The sequence below is a fragment of the Mytilus trossulus genome, unplaced genomic scaffold (genome assembly GCF_036588685.1).
Source record: "Mytilus trossulus isolate FHL-02 unplaced genomic scaffold, PNRI_Mtr1.1.1.hap1 h1tg000024l__unscaffolded, whole genome shotgun sequence".
NCBI classification, from domain to species: Eukaryota; Metazoa; Mollusca; class Bivalvia; order Mytilida; family Mytilidae; genus Mytilus; species Mytilus trossulus.
In genome coordinates, this window is record NW_026963290.1 from 7,952,022 (window position 1) to 7,971,819 (window position 19,798).

Genomic DNA, 19,798 nt, shown 5'->3' on the forward strand with positions numbered 1-19,798 from the left:
ATCATATAAAACCTTGCTGCAATCTCTGCATTACAAGGTTAATAACAGAAATATCGAACTCTAAAGGAAATTTCTAGTAGATGTGTTTGTGTTCTGTTAAATTGTTCCTTTTAAAATTGTTATACGATGATGACTGATGTACCCATATTTAGACTATTTTTTTTATTGCGTCTGTTTAATTAACGCATCAATGTTAATATAACGGAATTTGATGAGACTGTTATTAAAGTGAGAGGGTTAGCGCTATAGAACCAGGTTTAATCCACCATTTCCTACATTTGAAAATGCCTGTACCAAGTCAGGAATATGACAGTTCTTGTCCATTCGTTTTTGATGCGTTTTATTATTCGATTTTGCCATGTGATTATGGACTTTCCGAATTGATTTTCAGTATTTTTTTTATTTTAATTTTTTCTAATCATTACAAAATATCCACATCATATATCGTAGTTGCCGAAAACATTCAATTTTCATGATGATTTGATCAAAATTCGGCATAAAAGAGTGTATTCAAATCAGGTTTTAGACAGAGAGAAATGTTGAGTAAAATCAAATATTTTCTTCTGAATTTTTTTTTTGAAGCCTTGAATATCCCGATTTCCTTAACATTTTGAAACAAAATGTCGAACAGAACAGATGAAATGAAAACAGTTTTTTTTTAATAAAATGGGAATGCTAAGTTGTATTTTACAATTAACACTATTTTAATTTCTTTAACGGTGCTTTAATATTCTGTTTCTGTCTTGTTTTTTGTTATATATAAGTTAAATTTATTATAGTTCATTATACTTACTCATGTTACTATTTATTATGAATAGCAAATAGTTTTAAATAGTTTTCAATTTATAAATTTTGTCATAAAAAAAAATCATAGTTTATATTGGGTGCATTCGATTTGATTAAATATGATTTAGAAAAAAAAAGAAGTAAGTATCAAGGGGTCAACATCATCTTTACAACTTTTCCGAATAAAACTCAGACTTTGTCATTGTTTCGTCTTTGGTCAAATTACAATTCTTATTAAACTCCGATTGAATAGAAATTTCTTGAACCTGATTTCGACCACGAAAACAATGCCCAACAACCGAACCACAGCGACCAAAAAGTTGTTTTAGATGTCCCGAATTCGAAGCAATTGTTAAAACAACACACACTGATACAAGTTCTTCTATCCTTAGACATGTCTGTAGAATCCACCATGGCCAAGCATCAACTTTGTTATTATTGCTGTAAACACCAAATACACCAACAGCACTGTAGATATGGGTTCCAACGATGGCTACCGACGTCGCTGATGATACGAAACATAAAACTATCAACCGTTTAATCGTGCTTGATTCTACAAAAAAGTAAGAAAATTTGATAATAAAGAATAGTTTCAATTTCAATGCATAAAACAATTACTTATCTTCCATGCAAAGATATACAAATTTTACTGGAAAACCTTAGTTTTATTATATTTTTTATTCAAATCAAGAATAATTTGAATTTTTGTAAATGGTTGTTTATTCCATCCCTAGCTTTCAAGTATTTTGCTACAAATTTTTTCTAAAACTTCTCCACGTTTAAAAATTGCATGGATATGTGCCCTGGAATATTTACATAACATCTAAAAACCAAAACAAAATTTGTATATGGAAAAAGATGTAGACATATTAAAAAAATGTATTGCAATTAAAATGTTAACCTCAATTCTATAGCTTATTCAATGTACATTTTTGCATTATGATTCACAATATCGAACCATCTGAAAATACGTGTCGAATCATTTAATTCATTGTAGACAAGTTTTGAATACTTTATTTTTAAATATTCTTATATTGAAGTGTTATTGTCTTATTCAAGAACAATAATAAATAAATCAATAGCATACATGAACAAATCAGACTACGGGAAAGTTACACAAAAATTGTCTGTACTTGGTAGTAAATTAAAATCTTTCAAAATTTGAACGTTACCGTCGTAAAAAGTCAGAGTCGTCAGAGAATGAAAATTCCAATACAACATTTTGTTTTTGACTGTTCATTTTTCATTTTTAATCATTCTACGGACGCAGTTACGTGTGGTTTGACTGTTATGAAATTTATGTTTAACAAAAGAGGCACGAAAGATACCAGAGGGACAGTCAAACTCATAGATGGTAAATGAATTGACAATACCATGACTAAAAATGAAAAGGACAAACAGACAAATAATAGTACACATGAAACAACATAGAAAACTAAAGACTAAGCAACACGAACACCACCAAAAACTAAGGGTAATCTCAAGCAGATTGTCCTCCCGTTACTACACAACCGGTAACTAGTCTAATTCGGTATGTCAAATTCATGAAAAGGTAAGTGTTTTTTAGTTATGACGTAAGGAACATATCCGATACCATCTGTGAAACGGTTATTCCTTAACGGTCAACCAACTCCGGAAACACAGTAAACATCATATTACATAGAGGTCTTTTGCATTTAATTGGTATGGACTGTTTGTACAAACAGGAAGACAATAACAATCAAAACCAAGGAGTCAACAAGGACTCATTAAACCAAAAGACATTTACATCAACAGTTATTAATAATAAATAAGAAACAACACGAACTCCTCTTAAAATCGGGAGTAAGATCAGGAACTGATATAATGGCATTGTTTATAACAAAGTTTCCATAGGAACTTATGTTAGGTGGAACTTATTACTTTGACAGATTATTTGCATATGGTGTTCATAAATAAGAGTGAGTTTATCACTACATCATGTTTTGTTAGCTATCATTTAGGTAGCAAGCGAAGCCATAATTTCAGTCAAGGAATATTTTGACCAGCACTTGAGGTCCTTAAAACAACTTTTTATGTATAATTGGTTTTGACCGTTTTGCAATATTGCAACATCATATATTTACCATTCCGTGTATTTCGTAAACCACTTGATCACATTCCTGTTCTGATTTTAATTCCTATTTTTTAAATTATATCTAAAGAGTCGCAAAATATATTTCCAAACACAATAAACATCCTATGCAACAACTATAAGCAAACGTTCTGTCAATACTATTAGTTACAAAGTTCAGAAACCAACTCTCCGTTAAAATGGTTGGCAAGAACATATTTCATCATAATATTTTCGCAAATATCGATTAATTTCTCTCTGAGTGCAGACAAACCTGTGCGTCTGGAAAAAAAGAAGAGAATAGCTGGACGTCGATAAAATCAAAATGCATTTAAGATTTAGAATATAAAAATCTTAGCTTAATGAGAGGCTCCACTCATACAATACAAACCACAATATATAGACAATGGCCATCTCCAAACAATGGGTTATTTAAACTGTGTTACTGAGGGGGCCGTACAAAGTACAACTCATGTGTTAGTTAAACTTGCTATCTTCTGTAAACTAGAAAAAAAGCACATCCAAATACTGGCTGGTTTTCAATTTTTTTAAACATGGTGCAGCCATTTCTTAAAACTTCCCTAGATGCATGGGTTTGTCTGTACTCATGGTTAATTTTAAGGTCTAAAGACTTTATAGTTGTTAATTTTTGTGTCATTTTGGTCTTTTGTGGATAGTTGTCTCATTGGCAATCATACCACATCTTCTTTTTTTATATTTAATCAGAACACATATGAACACCCTGTGGGAACTCACTGTATAATTAACTGCATCAGTGTTTTCTAATCATCACGCCTTTATTAATGTGTTTGATTTACGATTACAAAAAGTATACCTGATTTGACTATGTAATCGTTTGTTTTCGTTTGGTGTTTATTTCATTATTGATTACCTTTTATACTTAAATATTACATGTTTTATTTATTTATATGGTATATAATTCAAAGGACTTTTATTCAGTCCAAGATAATAATGTATAGGGGTTAATTTCCATATAATGATAACGACACAAACACGTGAAATCGCGCTGAAAATTTTGTACTTATTTTGTAGAAACCAAAGAGTTCTCGATTAATTAGTCTTAACCTAGGTAACACTCTTAGTTTTATCCATACTTAGGTAATTGGGTAACAACTATAATAGAAAAAGAGAAACTGGAAACCGGAAATATAGTTGAATATGCACATAGTTAAAAAAAAAAGTGACGAAAGATATCAAAGGGACAGTCAAACTCATGATTCTAAAACAAACTGACAACAACATGGCTAAAAATGAAAAAGACAAACAGACAAACAATAGTACACATGACACAACATAGAAAATCAAAGGATAAACAACACGAACCCCACCAAAAAATAGGGGTGATCTCAGTTGCTCCGGAATGGTAAGCAGATCCAGCTCCACATGTGGCACCCGTCGTGTTGCTTATGTGATATAAAATCCGGTAAATAGTATAATTCGGTAGTTCACATTCAACAAGGTTGGCGACATGAGCTATTTTGGAGCCTCTTGTATCAATATATGATTTATCGTTGATAAATTAAGAAACAACTTGATAAAATAAAGTTCCAATTCATTCAGTCATAATTAACTTTTGCTGAATTTTTAATTATTCAAAGGTTCTATTTCGCCATATAGTCCTAATGTTTTTGCTTATTTAAAGGGTTTCAGATGCAAAAAATATAAAAAGGGTAACTTCCATTTGCTAACACTTAGCCACCATCTTTTCTGTCCTCAATAATATCACCAGCTAGATAGTCATTGCTTCGGTTATGATATGCATTTGCATTATTCCTTCATAATTCAATTTTGGATGTAACGCGTCTTCTGATTGTCTGACGTTATTTTGTTATCAGCCCATAGACATGATTTAGGCATGTGACCGTGACATCATCAACGGTTTTTCATGGTTTTCTACGGTTTTAAATGGAATTAATAATTGAATTATAAAAAATGACTGTAATATTTTTTTTCTGTCTATACGAAATAACATAAAACATGTGGTGGACACTGTTAAATAACTCGCTACGTGCGTTATTCAGTGTGCACCAGATTTTTTATGTTATTTCTTCATAGACAGAAAAAATATTATAGTCATTCCTGTACTAAAATTCCCCGATGATCAATTATGTTGTAGAAATTTCTATCCTTTAATAACGAAACCTATTGTATAAGTTAACACGACATTTAGCAGGTAGCATGCAGAGTATTACATATAAAGCATTGACGAGATATAGATTTTCTAATCAAATGGTTTTATTTTTATTTTTGACTAATTCATATCAAATTTCAGATTGTCTGTTTAAAAAAATAATCTTCAGTTCATAAATTCTTTTGTAATATTAAAAGGGATGGATACAAACTGTTTTATATAACTTTTTCTTTATTAAATCATTTTAATTCAGTGCATAGGTTATACAATGAATGTACAGACTTTTTTTATAATAATAAGTGATATCAAAGCAAAAACAAAATTGACTAATTCTAGCCATGACATTATGACATTATGTTCTTCTCGCACACAGGAAAAACTTAGATATTGTCTTAGATAAGACAATTTATGACGAAATAACTATTCAACACGATGTTGCACAAGTATTTCCCTACGGAAATAAACTTTTCACACTGATATAGCCGAAAGAGTACGGCTTTGTTACAAGGTAATTTATAAAATAGAGTGAAGAAAATCCTACCGACCTAGCTGCGGAACCGTAGCTCTTGATCCTTATGTTTGCTTTTTTTTACTATTTACGGACCAAATAGTAAAAACAATAGCATAATCCTTATGATATTTCTTTACTATTTGCGGACCAATTGGTCAAAAAAATAGCATAAGGAACTAAGAGCTACGGTTCCGCAGCTACTACCGACCTTGACAAAATGAATGAAGATTTCATATCTGAAACACAATATGGTTCTGACATTAAAAATGCATTTCTAATTGACCCAATAATCGATTGGTTAAAACCATATGAACGTTATTTATTGCTTATTTTTAATATGTTTGTTAATTCGCTAGAAACATTGCTTTTTATTTTTCATTTTAGTAAACCTTACTTCAAAAGGAGTAAGTTCGATAAGGGCCATATTTGGCCCCAATTATAAAGTTCATAGTAACAAGACAATACATGGTTTAAGTTGCCTTTAAGACATGTTAGAAAGTTAAACAGAACAGTTTTTGTCAAGGTTTAATTCTAACACGTTGATTTTTACATCCAAAAAAGGTCAAGATAAGGGATTTTGGTGAAATTTGACAAAATCAGCTGGATTTCAACCAAATAAAGGACCAGGAAACATAGAGCGCAGGCGTCGACAAGCTTAAGATTCAAATAAGACATGTGAAATGTCTTCACAAACATTGTTTTTAAAGATCTTTGTTGTCGACGTATGCGCTCTATGGTTCCTGTCTAATAATCTATAGAAATTTACCCATTTTCATTGATTTTTTCGTGAAAAATCAACATTAGTACAACTTGTGACGTCATAATGAAACGCAGAAACGTAAAATTTTCAACAAAATGGTTTATATCGTAGCTAGTCAATGTATTAGCTATACTTTATCGTGATATTGGTCGATAAATCCGAAATTGAAATTTACGCTAAAAAAGTGGGCCATTTTAGGACCTTATCGAACATACTCCTTTGGACATCCACCTTTAGGTTAAAATGAAGTAATTATTTGCATTGCCGACAATGTTTGTAAATATTCTTTTGATTTTTTTATGCTGTTTTTTCGTAGCTGCTTTTGTTTGAAATTGCCTTTTTAGTTATACTGTTATTAAAAGACAAAAAATAATTACCATGTTGCATGATAGTTCACCTAATAAAACAATTTTCGAAGGAAAAAAGTAACATGAACTCTTTAAAATAAAAAAATCTATTTTCGCCAGACATGTAAAAACGATTATGCTTAATGGAACCAGTTACATGCTTATAATTAATAATCATCAGCAAAAAAGAAATAACAAAAGAACTTTGCGATCTGCTGTTTTTCAAGGACTTGTCCGGAAGACGTATAATGCGGTTTCAGTGTTCAAAGACGTAATGAGAATAAGTCAAGTGAATCCACTGTAAGTAAAACTTGAGCTTATAGGTTTAAACGATTTTTCTAGTATTGCTATTTTCATTTAGAGTAAGTGCTCCAGCGCTAGCTTGGAAAAAGTAAGTGCACGTAAATTTTAAAAGTACGGACGATAGTTTAGCGATTGGCGATATTGATGTTTGTTCAATTTCACAATTGATTATATCAATGATCATATCTCATAAATTCAGCAACAAAAATTGAGTAAATCGAATGAACCTTACATGTAGCTAGACCGGGTGCGTCGACACTATAAGTTACTCATCATAAACTAACCTATTAGTCATGAAAATCACACAGACTGTAAAATTGATAATTGGGAGTAGGAAACAATCGGTTAAAATTCAGACCAGATAAATAATTTGATATTTATTGTATCTTATTCTATTTTATTCTAGCTAAACCAGGTTTAATCCACCAATTTATACTTAAGAAAAGACCTGTACTAAGTCAGGAATATGACAGTTGATGTTTATTTGTTTTATATCTTTGAGATTTTAATTTTGTCATCGGATTTGAGAATTGCCGTTTTTAATTTTTCTCGGAATTCAGTATTTTTGTGAATTTACTTTTTAAATATCTCAGACTGCTAACAAAATATGTATACCATGTGCTGAAACACAAACACATCGTACCGACCAACTAATTCGTGATTATAACCATATAACAACCATATTTAATATATCGGATTTCATGAGTACAAACAATTAAAGAGATTGATATTTGTATTGAATCAAATTAGCAATCCGAATGAAACATTCAGATCCCATAGGAATTTGTTTTTATACCAAAGGGTATACTAGCACGAAAGCACTCGCTGTAATCATCAGAAATCTTTGATAACTCTTAGATAAAAATATAACAATTGTCTAATTGCAGACATAAAAACATCACGTTTAAAGTAAACAATATAAGATAAGGAGGTACATTAGAATGGCCAAAGAGACAACAGAGTCAAAATGACGCAGTTTTATCAAACAGATGGCACAGCACGGCCATCACAAAGAGCAGAAGCAATACCGTATAGGCTCACAGTTTAAAAGTCCCAAAGTGTATTATTGGTAAATGGGTGTTCCTCACTGAGTACTAAGGAAGTCTTCTCAAATATAATGATTTACCTCTGATGACATGTACCCACAAATATATATAATTGAAATTTAGATAATTATTTGTAACATTACAACTTGTTTTAATTACTTTAAATTAAAGTTCAAACATAATAAAACTTATAATGTTTGTAAGTTAATGTATCAATTATAAAAGGATCATAAATAATGCATGGACTTAGGAAATATAATGAAATTCGATGTCTGAAAATTTGATTTAAGTGGAAAAATTTGAACGTCAAATCAACAAGTTTATTCACATTTTCATGTTAACTGAAGCACAAAATAAAAATAAGTAAAAATTCTACAACCATGGTTGTATAAATATATGAATAGAAGGCATATTTTTGCCATGTGATTATGGACTTTCCAAATTGATTTTCCTCTGAGTTCAGTATTTTTGTGATTTTACTTTTTTTTTTATGTTAGTCAAAAGATTCTGGTTATTTCCAATTTGCAGGTCCATAATTAAGAAGTTCAGTTGATCGATTGTAAAAAATAATAAGAATAAAAAATATCCCGAACTCAAAAATTTACAAAGGAGAATTCCATAAAAACTGACAAAATCAATAACCACCGGAACGAATGATTACACCTGTTATATTCCTATCACACTCATGTTCACCTGTCTGTAAATAATGGGTTAGTCAATTTTGTCAGCTCTGGAATAACCTGGGTATCAGGAAATAAACTCATCATAGATATCAGGACAACATTTTGTATATACGCCAGACGCGTTTCGTCTACATAAGACTCATCAGTGACGCTCGATTAAAAAAAATTGTAAAAAATGCCAAATTAAGTCCGAAGTTGAAGAGCATTGACGATCAAAATTCCTAAAAGTTTTGCCAAATACAGCGATCGTAATATATGCCTGAGGTAGAAAAGCCTTGGAATTTCAAAAAATCAAAATTTGGTAAACAGTGCATTTATAAATATTACCATATCAATGATAATTCAAAAAGTGGTGAATTACTGGGCTGGTGATACAATCGGGGAAATAAATGTCCACCAGCAGTGGCATCGACCCAGTGGTTGTAAATTAACTCATCATAGAAATATTCCTAACATCAATTTTGAGTAAACGACTAGTATTTTCATTTTGTTTATTCTTTTCATCATAGTCTCTTTCGCTAACTTCTCTTAGTAAACTGTACTCATAATTGAAATATGAATAAATATAGCGGTTATGATCTCTCTTGTCAACACATATTCATCTTTTAAATGTTGTTCATTTATTTAATTTTGCGGATGCTGTATAATTCCAGAAAGTCAAGGCAACCATACGATTTCTATTGGAAAAATATTATGATTCAGACATTTGCAAATGGATAGTAGAAGAATACAATATTTTGATTCATATCAAATCCGGAGATTAGAAAACACAAAGTAAGCTAACTTAGTAAATAACAAAAGAAAATAATCCTTAGTTGTAACATAAATTCAGATTCTGCAACAATTATCGGATATTCAACAAATTTTCTTTTTGTTCATGTTATTTTGATAACACAAAGAGGATTATCTATGTTTTAGAGATGGAATAAATGGGATTCATAAGATAGCTGTATAACAAGCAAAAGAGCATAGTAAAACATTACCAACAAAAAAAGTAAAATAACAAAGATACCAAACTCCGAGGAAAATTATAAACAGAAAGTCCGTAGGCAAATGGCAAAATCCACAGCTCAAACATATCAAATAACTGTCTTATGCCTTACTTGGTGTTGGCATTTTCTTATGTTGACAATGCTGAATTTAACATAGTTTTATAGCTAGAAAACCCTAACTTGTATGACAGTTTAATGCAATTCAATAATATTGACAATGATGTGTGAACAAAAATAATGGAGCATTTAACCAAGGAACAAAAAAAATTGCAATAGTAAAAGATGTTAAAAGTACAAATGCATGATTTATATGATGAAAATTCAAAAATAGCATTTACAGATTTATAGATATAAAACTATTTATATCATACCGGAACCGAAACACTGTCAGTTGGGAAATACATTTGGTTATCTTTGGTGGATTTTTAATAAGGAAGTTATAAAAGAAACTGTCGAATGCATTTTCAAAACCTTTTCGTCTATGTTTCATTTTAATTACAAATAGATATTTCCCCCAATGTCCAATTAAATCGTCATGCTTTGATCTGCTATTATGTAATATTGCTACATTTCATTAAAGTTCAGCCCATTAAACTATACTATGACAAACAGTTCTATTTCCAATGTAATCAAAAAACAGATGTGTTCTTTTATAATCATAATTGACAGCCACTCAAATAATAAATATAAAAAATAGTTATGTATACAGCTTATTACATATTATAGGAGTTTGTTTCACATCACGCGATAAAGAGACATGGTTAAACTTCATTTTTATGAACAAATACAGATATACCATTAAAACCAACAAGTCATAGGAGTGCTTCCATAAACAAGCGGATAACGTTGTTTAAAATTTTAAACATTATTAATCAAGGGAAACATGCGTAACAATCTTTAACTAAGGATTAGGTTGAAGGTCTCAGGAATGTGGATATAATTTGGTAAGACTATTGACTTCGTAGTTAATAAAACATCAGCCATGTTTTTGAGCCAATTTTGACAAATTTCAGTCCAAACTGATTGCTTTAAACGCAATATTATTTGAAAAATCCGCTTTTATTAATACTTGAAACAAAAAGAATGGTAATTTTAATATTTATATTGATCGTTGCTTATGTCCCTTTAAGGGACAGACAATATGAGATATTGTAAAAAAGAAGAGGTTCAAATCTAGGAAAAGCTAGTCGAACTTGTTAAGCAGGTGTAAATCATTATTAGCACTCAACTCACTATATCAATATAATCGTGTTAGAAATTTTTTAATTTAAATTTTTCCAAACAATAAAGGAATCTGATATTTGGATTTATTTAGATGAACCAGTCCATGCAATGATACATTCAAGTCCCAAAGGATATGATTGCATGAAAACGTTATTTGAATACTATAATACTTCCTTTTATCTTCAAATGTCATCCAAGTTCACTTGTAGAATAATTACAATTCCAAACGCATCATTATCGCAGTAAAAAGTAAAATAACAAAAATACCTAACTCCGAGGAAAATTCAAAACGGAAAGTTCGTAATCAAATAGCAAAATCAAAAGCTCAAACACATTGAACGAATGAATAACAACTGTTATATTCCTGACTTGTTATGGCATTTTCGTATGTAGAAAATGGTGGATCAATAGCTAGCAAAACCTCTTACTTGTATGACAGTTGCTTTAAATTCCATTACATTGACAATGATGTGTAGACAAAACAAACATACATAAAACGTTAAAATGTCAAAAATGGGGATACAGCAGTCAACATTAAACTATGTCAATGTCTTATGATTGTGTCTACTTATATTCTTCCATGTAGGAAATAAGCATACGATGATATTTAAGCGTTGAACAATACGTAAACATTACATTTAATAAACAATCGATTTTATTATAAGCTGCAATTTATAAAGCTCTTGAATTTTTGTAAGATTATGATTGTCGTATTCATAATGGAGCCATTGTATTATCATAAGGTTTTAGTAAAAGATTATGCACGAAATATCCATAAGTTTCCTGCCATAGATTTCAAATTTTGAGGGAAAATATCCTTTGTACAATAATATAATATATATTAAAGCACAAAAAACAGACAGAAAAAAATGCTAAAACTTAGGTTCAATGAATTCAGAAAGGAAATTATTGATCGGTCTATAAACTTTTTATTTATCAAACATCATTTCTTTGGTGTTTTCCCTAGAACGTATTATAGTTTGTACTCAATCTTGAAGAAAGAACATAAAAGCAATGTTTTTTGATAGTTTTGTGTTTGTTGCTGTGCATGTACTGATTTTGTGGCATGCCAATTTACAAACAAATAAATATTTTGCATGATTTCGGTTTGTTATCATTTGTATCTTCTTAATTGATTTATGACATTTATACATCGCTTATTTAGTGTTGTATTTAGCTTTTCTATTATACTCGCTTCTTTAATCTAACGTTTGTTGCGTGCAACAAAAATTAACTGAACTTCAAATGACAATTTTTCTTCTTCAAAACAGCTTCTATTATTGCAAAACACTCATTCATCTATCAAGAGATAGTGTATTGTAATCATTCAAGCTGATCTACTATACGGTTTTAAACAAAGTAACTAGATAAAAAGGTTTAAATTAGTTTATGTTTCAGGAAATTGCAAATGGATTTTAGGTGCATATAATTACTTAGTGCATAAAAGTGGGGGTTATTTGAGACTATATGTCATAAACCTAAATCTTAATTAATTTAGCTTGAAAATTTATGCAGCATGCTCTTTCTTGTGTAGTAGGAGAGCGATGAGACTAACGTACTACCAAATATTTTACATTAAAAGGAAAAGCGCAAATAAACAATCATATACTTAAAGAGTAGTATTAATAAATTTTCGCATTACTTATAAATCCTTGGAAAACAGATCATCCGCACAATATACCCACAGAATCGCTTGGTATATGAAATAGTTTAAAGATAGAAACTGGTTAAACATGGTTTTTTTTCTGTAGCTAGTCAGCACTTCAGTTTAATCATTTTAGATTCATTAATATCTATTATATAGTGATTTTATGAATTTATTGTTTGCAAAAGTATGAATTGTTCTGAATAATAAGGATGTTCTTGTCCCAGGCGGATAATCCTGGCCGTATTGGTCACAGCTTTTTGGAACTTTTGGTCCTCGGTAATCTTCAACTTTGTACTTATTTTGGCTTTCAAGCTTTTTTCATCTGAGCGTTGCTGATTAGTCTTGTGTGGACGTGGCGTGCGTCTGGAGTATTTTTGTTTTAACTTGGTACATTTTGTTGGCTATTATTCGTTTTTTCTCTGTCCTATACTTTTTTCCTATCTATTTGTTTTGTAGTCCTGTTATGTAACGTTGTCATTTTAATGTTATAATTAACATTGCCATTGAAGCGGGAGGTTTGGCATGCCACCAAACCAGGCTCAACCCATTTTTTTTCTGAAATTGTCCTGTACCAAGATAGAAAAATGGCCATAGATGTATACACATTATTGTTCGTTTCTGTGTGTGTTACATTTTAATGTTGTGTGTCTGTTGTGTTATTGTTCTCTTACATTTGATACGTTTCCCTCAGTTTTAGTTCGTTACTCGGATTTGTTTTTTTGTTCTCTATCGATTTATGATTTATTTCGAACAGTGGTATACTACTGTTGCCTTTATTTAATAAATATGAGTCACGGATACTTAGAGCAGAAAGTAAAAAAAACGAATTAATCAACAAACGACACTACAATTGCTATCTTCATCGGATCAACCACCTATGAATAAAGCAGGTCCAAACCAATCAGCGAGAACCGGAAGTCAAAGATACATGAGACTACCACTGTTAAACTCAGGACCACTTGACCTTTCAAATGTACATGGTCATGGTCATAGTACACTTTGAAGTTCAAGGTTAAATTTCAGCATGACCTGACATTGACCTCAAATTGAAGGTCTTGAATTACTGATCATCTTTGCATTTTATAGTAAGTTGGTATCTGTTACCTTTTAAAAGATATACACATGTTATTATAGTATAAAAAATTATGTTGATGTAACATTTGAACAGATGGTCGGACATTTTTGAGATTATGTATAAAATGAAGAGCTCGTCGAGAGGAACATTTTATACACAGAACATTGCAGCAAACTCCTATCGTTTTCTTAAATGCAAGTTTGAAATTGCCGCATATGTTTTTGGCACTCTGTGACCTTTGACCTTGGGTTTGACCTTTGTACCTAACCCTGCAAATTGAAGGTCACATGAACTTATGAGTATTGGTGAACGTCCCAAGTCACCACGACTTCCGGTTCTTTAAAAAAAATGTATATTTTTCAAGAAAAATAACTCTTTATATTTTGCCGTTTTCAATTTGATTATATTTCTAATACATTTTAAGAAACATGCAAATAAAATAAATGGTTTCAAGGAGACATAACTCTCATATGGGATGATGAAATCCTATGCAGCCTCATATGGTAATACACCATGATGAGATCTGCCTATTGTCAAAATAAAGGCATGATATCTTAAAAAAAAACGAGGTAGGGCAATTTTGAAAAAAAATCAACAAATGGGAGATAACTTCTAAAGGGGATGATGAAATCCTACATAAGCTCATCTGGTAAAACTTCATGATGAGGTCTGTTGATGGTTTAAATTTGGTATTGATAACTCAAAAAGAAGCGGTAGGACGACATGCCAACATAATGATGAAAGCAAAAAAAAAACATTTGAAAAACAATAAGGTCTTTCCTCACCTCAGGAGAAAGACCTTAAATATGCTGTCAATATTAAGGCTAATGAATTCATAAACTGACGCAGATTACTTAATGAAGTAAACATTTTTCGTTTAAATATTGAATATGAGCTAATTAAGGCCAAAATGAAAGATTATTGGAAACGCGATATATGCAATTATCTTCACTATTTTATGTCATACGAACAGTTATCAATACATCAAAAATGTTCGGACTACTGAGATCGTTGTCTAAGAATGTACGTATAGTCTTTTATGGTCGGAAAGTGCAAAAGATAAATAACTTTCTAAAATAAATGTCCCATTTCCTTTTTCTTATCTGATGAATTAATTATGCAAGTTTAAAATGAATATCTCAGTCAAATATTATAATTTTAAAACTGACGTTCAGTTTCTCTCCAATTTTTCTTCAATTTCAATCGATCGATTGGATATGACCAAAATGTACTCAGTTGAGAGTGTCTTAGTACAGCTTTTTTAATGGACTAAAGACTTCCTTGCGGTAAATTAAAATAGATAATAAATAAAGGTATTCAATGCATAAATCTAATCCGGGAAAAAAGTTTCCTATGGATAAATTAGTTTGTAAACTAATTATAACTGATTTCATTTATCACTAAGGACAACATTTCCTATCGACAAATATTCCAATTTATCAAAACATTGTTTCCAACAAAACAAATGTAAGAAAGTATTTACTGGTATATGATGAAAAGTATTTACATGTACCATGTTCTAGGTCAATAACTTGATGAAGATTCATTGAAAACTTTGTTTTTTCATTTGTGTGCTCACTTAAAGACGCGGACACGGGATTCCAAACCTTTCACAAAATATACAACAATTCATAGATTTTCACAAAACTGTTTATCCTATGGCCTAAAATCAAACGACTATATAATTGATTGGTTGCAAGAAAGAAAGGATAAATACAACTGAGTTTTTCGCAAAACCGCATTATGTGGTAAATAATTGAATTAGTAAAACACGGATATTCAATTAAAAAATTTACGGTTTAAAGCCCAAAAAATATTCAATATACTATTGTGGCTCTTAGAGCTTGATAGTTATCAAAGGTACCAGGATTATAATTTTGTACGCCAGACGCGCGTTTCGTCTGCATAAGACTCATCAGTGACGCTCATATCAAAATATTCATAAAGCCAAACAAGTACAAAGTTGAAGAGCATTGAGGATCCGAAATTCTAAAAAGGTTGGGCTTATTACGGCTAAGGTAATTCTTGCCTGCTATAAGATGTCAGCACAGAAGTGTTCATTACTGGGCGGGTGATCCCTTCGGGAACGCAACGTTCACCAGCAGTGGCATTGACCCAGTGGTGTAAGTAGTTATCAAAGGTACCAGGATTACAATTTAGTACATAAAGTATACCGCTGTTCAAAACTCGTAAATCTATGGACAAAAAAAACAAAATTGGGGTAACAAACTAAAACTGAAGGACGCGCGTTTCGCCTAAATAAGACTCATCAGTGACGCTCATATAAAAAAATGCATAAAGCCAAACAAGTACAAAGTTGAAGAGCATTGAGAATCAAAAATTCCCCAAAAAGGGACAAATTTCATAATTTCTATGAAAAATATTTTATTCAAATCTGTAGTAACTGTTTGAAAATTCTATAAATATTACTTGTACTAGTAATATAAGCATTGAGTTCGATAGGCTGTTTTGTGTTTAAACTATCAGAAAAAGTAAAATAGAAAAAATTACCGAGCTCCGATGAAAATTCTAAAGGTAAAGTCTAAAAATCAAAAATCTCAAACACTATCAAACGAATGGATAATAACAACTGTCATATTCTCGCCTTGGTAGGGCATTTTCTTAAGTATAAATTGGTGGATTAAACCTGGTTTAGCTAGAATGAAATAGAATAAAATAGAATGAAATAGAATGAAATAGAATAAATATCAAAATATTTATCTGGTCTGAAATTTAACCGATTGTTTCCTACTGAAGGACGCCTACGGTGCGGGAGTTTCTCGCTACATTGAAGACCCATTAGTGGCCTTCGGCTGTTGTCTACTCTATCGTCGAGTTGTTGTCGTTTTGACACATTCTCCATTTCCTTTCTCAATTTTAAATAATGGATAAAAATGCCCCCCCCCCCCCCCCAAAAAAAAGAAAAAAAAAAGAGTACAGCACCTAACATTGTGTTATAATCTTTAAATAACTACAGAAGCAAGCAGATATGTCAACAAAAAGTCAAAGAATCAGCAGATCTAGAGTTCCAAAAAATAGCAGCAGCAATGTTTAACTTCGTAGCAAAAAGTTACAAAACAAAAAGTAGCAGCAATATTTTACTTTGTATCAGAATAACAACAAAAAATAGCAGGAATATTTTACTTCGTATCAAAAAGTTAAAAACAAAAAATAGATGCAGCAATATTTTACTTTGTATCAGAGTAACAACAAAAAATAGCAGCAATGTTTAACTTCGTATCAAAATGTTACAAAACAAAAAATAGCAGCAGCAACATTCTACTTTGTATCAGAGTAACAAAAAAAAAATTGCAGCAATATTTTACTTCGTATCAAAGTTTTACAACAAAAAAAGCATTAATATTTTACTTGGTATGAAAATGATTACTTCAATGACCAGAAAATAACATTATGTGTCTTAAATTTGAAATATTGATAAAAACTGTTTTTATAACTCAGTTAATTGCTGGATGAAGAGGAATAATTTATGTAAATAAAAGTCTCCAATAAACCTGAAACAAAATATTGACATTGAAGCTATTTCAACAATAACCAGGAAGCTATTAGTGTGTATTGTTCTTATATTCGATACTTGAAATCTTTCAACTTCTTCAATGTTTTGATAATATATATAGAAATAGTAAAGAAATGTAGGAAAGATAACTAATCAACGATACTTGACTTATTTGGTACGCCAGACACCTTATTGGTCTACATAAGAGTCACTCGAGGCACTCGAACGAAAACCATTCGGAAAATAATTCACTGGAAAATTCATCCAAGATTTTATACGCGAAGAAGTCAGATCTAGAATATGGTAAAATGGAATAATTTCACAGTTTGCACATACATATGACTAGGAAAACAATTCACACTCAAATATAATAGCTTTTGCTATTTCACCTCAAGAGAGAAATGATGTTTTGGAGAATTGTCAGACAAAATGGCAAACAGATTCATCGTAGTAATGACTTCAAATTTGATGACGGCAAAACTAGATGTTTACTTTTTCACGGTTGATAATTTAGAAACGCGTGTCTAGCGTATTAAAAAAATGAATAAAATTGAGAAAGGAAATGGTGAATATGTCAAAGCGACAACCACCCGACTATAGAGCAGAAAACAGCCGAAGGCAACCAATGGGTCTTCAATGTAGCGATAATTCACGCACCCGTAAGTGTCCTTCAGCTGGCCCCTAAAAATATGCATGATAGTACAGTGATAATGGACGTCATACTAAACTCCGAATTATACACAAGAAACTAAAATTTAAATCATACAAGACTAACATAGGCCAGAGGCTACTGATTTGGGACAGGCAAAGATTGCGGCGGGGTTTTGGTACCTTTGATAACTATTGACACCACTTGGTTGATGCCACTACTGGTGGACGTTTCGTCCTCTATAGTATCACCTGCCCAGTAGTCAACACTTCGATGTTGACATGAATATCAATTAAATGGTCATTTTTATAAATTTCCTGTTACAAAACTTCGAAAAACTAAGGATGTTCTTATCCAAGGAATAGATTACCTTAGCCGTCTTTGGCACAACTTTTTGGAATTGTGGGTCCTCATTGCTCTTTAACTTTGTACTTGTTCGGCTTTATAACTGTTTTGATCTGAGCGTCACTGATGAGTCTTATGTAGACGAAACGCGCGTCTGGCGTATTAAAAACATATAATCCTGGTGCCTTTGATAACTATTGTTCCATAATTTAAACCGTGATATAACTATTTTCTAAATTTATTTTACTTACCGTGCATACTGCCAGCTGAACAGTTTTGTCTCATTTTAAACCCCACATAAAAATATCCAACAGCGAGTGAAAATCCATAGGCTAAAAACACGATCTGGCAAAGAACCAGCATAACTTTTGCAGAGGCTTCATAGAAAACAACAAAATCAGAAGTTACAACTATTACCAAGTGGACTGCAGTAATAATCAAAATAGCTGAAAATTTCTGAAATTTCGGTGGTCCTATGTCCATCTTCGTAGTGTCCAGTAAAACTAAAAATACTAAGCTGAATGAGGAAGTTAAGAAAGGTAAACCAACTGACCACATTATTCTGGCTGTGAGAAAGGGGATGTTGTTATAAGCATAATAAGGTTCGGTAAAAAGTGATACCGTCCGGGTTGTGCTGAAAAATATCACCATGAGAAGTAAAGATAAAGTCAGTTTTCCTTTTCCAGCTTTCACAGACTTCAGTAATGCAGCTATACAGATGGCTGAAAACACTACCGCTAAAACGTAACACAGTCCAAAAATATAAACATGTAACGGCCATGCAACGCCCCATTCTTTAAATGCAGAATTCCATTCTGGTTCTGGTTCTGGCCACGATTCTGCTTGAGGCTCGCTGTTGAATAATATGAAACTTTCGGGCAGTAAAGATTCGGGTTCCACTTCAGGTTCTACAGTTGTCTCTGGTTCTGATTCTGACAATGTGTATTCTGCCTCCGGTTCCACGGACGACTCTGGCTCAGCCGACATTTGTATATTGTCAAAAATTCAAAGTTTTAGAATATCAAGACATATATTTCTCGGAAAAAAAGGTTTAACTGCACAAATATATTTTCAATCAGATTTTAATGTCAACACTCGTATGAAGCATTTAAGTCCACTATGTTTAAAATACGTTTTACAAGGCTAATTGTTTATCCTGTACTGATCATTCTAGTTGTTGATTTACTATTAGATCCTTAAAATCTATTTCCTTGTAAAATTTGTAAAAACAACAGATAACTCTGATCGTACCTGTGTCACACCTGTATCTGATGTTGATCAATACTGCTGGCAATAAAAAGGTTCGCCACTTTGACTCGCATTAACTAATGGTAAACGAATTCACAGACATTAATAGGATTTAATTGTAGAACCGGAAAATACCAATAGTTTTATACTCCAATAAGATCCATTTCATAATGTAGGTAATAAAAATAGCAAATCGTGGTTGGTGACGATAACAGATCATCGGTGTAATTAAGGAAGTTAACCTTTCAATAAAAGGAAGTTCGTTAACAGAATGAAAGTTCAATTTCTTTACGTAATTCGATAACTATAAAGTTTCTGAAATTAAATTATTGTTATTTTTCACCTTGGGTTGTGTGTTTACTTCACTGGCAAATGTCCAATGTATTTGCTTTACCCGATCATTATATGGCATCATAACAAAGA

At 31.5% G+C, this 19,798-nt stretch overlaps 1 protein-coding gene across 1 annotated transcript; it reads right to left on the bottom strand.

Annotated features, from left to right (window-relative positions):
* Positions 1–634: 634 nt before the first annotated feature.
* On the bottom strand, positions 635–19,582 carry LOC134698893 (proline-rich transmembrane protein 4-like). The gene is made up of 2 exons (XM_063560571.1): positions 18,379–19,582; positions 635–1,339 (listed from the first exon to the last, which is right to left on the bottom strand). The coding sequence occupies exons 1-2, from the start codon at positions 19,112–19,114 to the stop codon at positions 954–956; spliced, it is 1,122 nt and encodes a 373-aa protein (XP_063416641.1). The 5' UTR covers positions 19,115–19,582; the 3' UTR covers positions 635–953.
* Between the last annotated feature and the right edge of the window lie 216 nt (positions 19,583–19,798).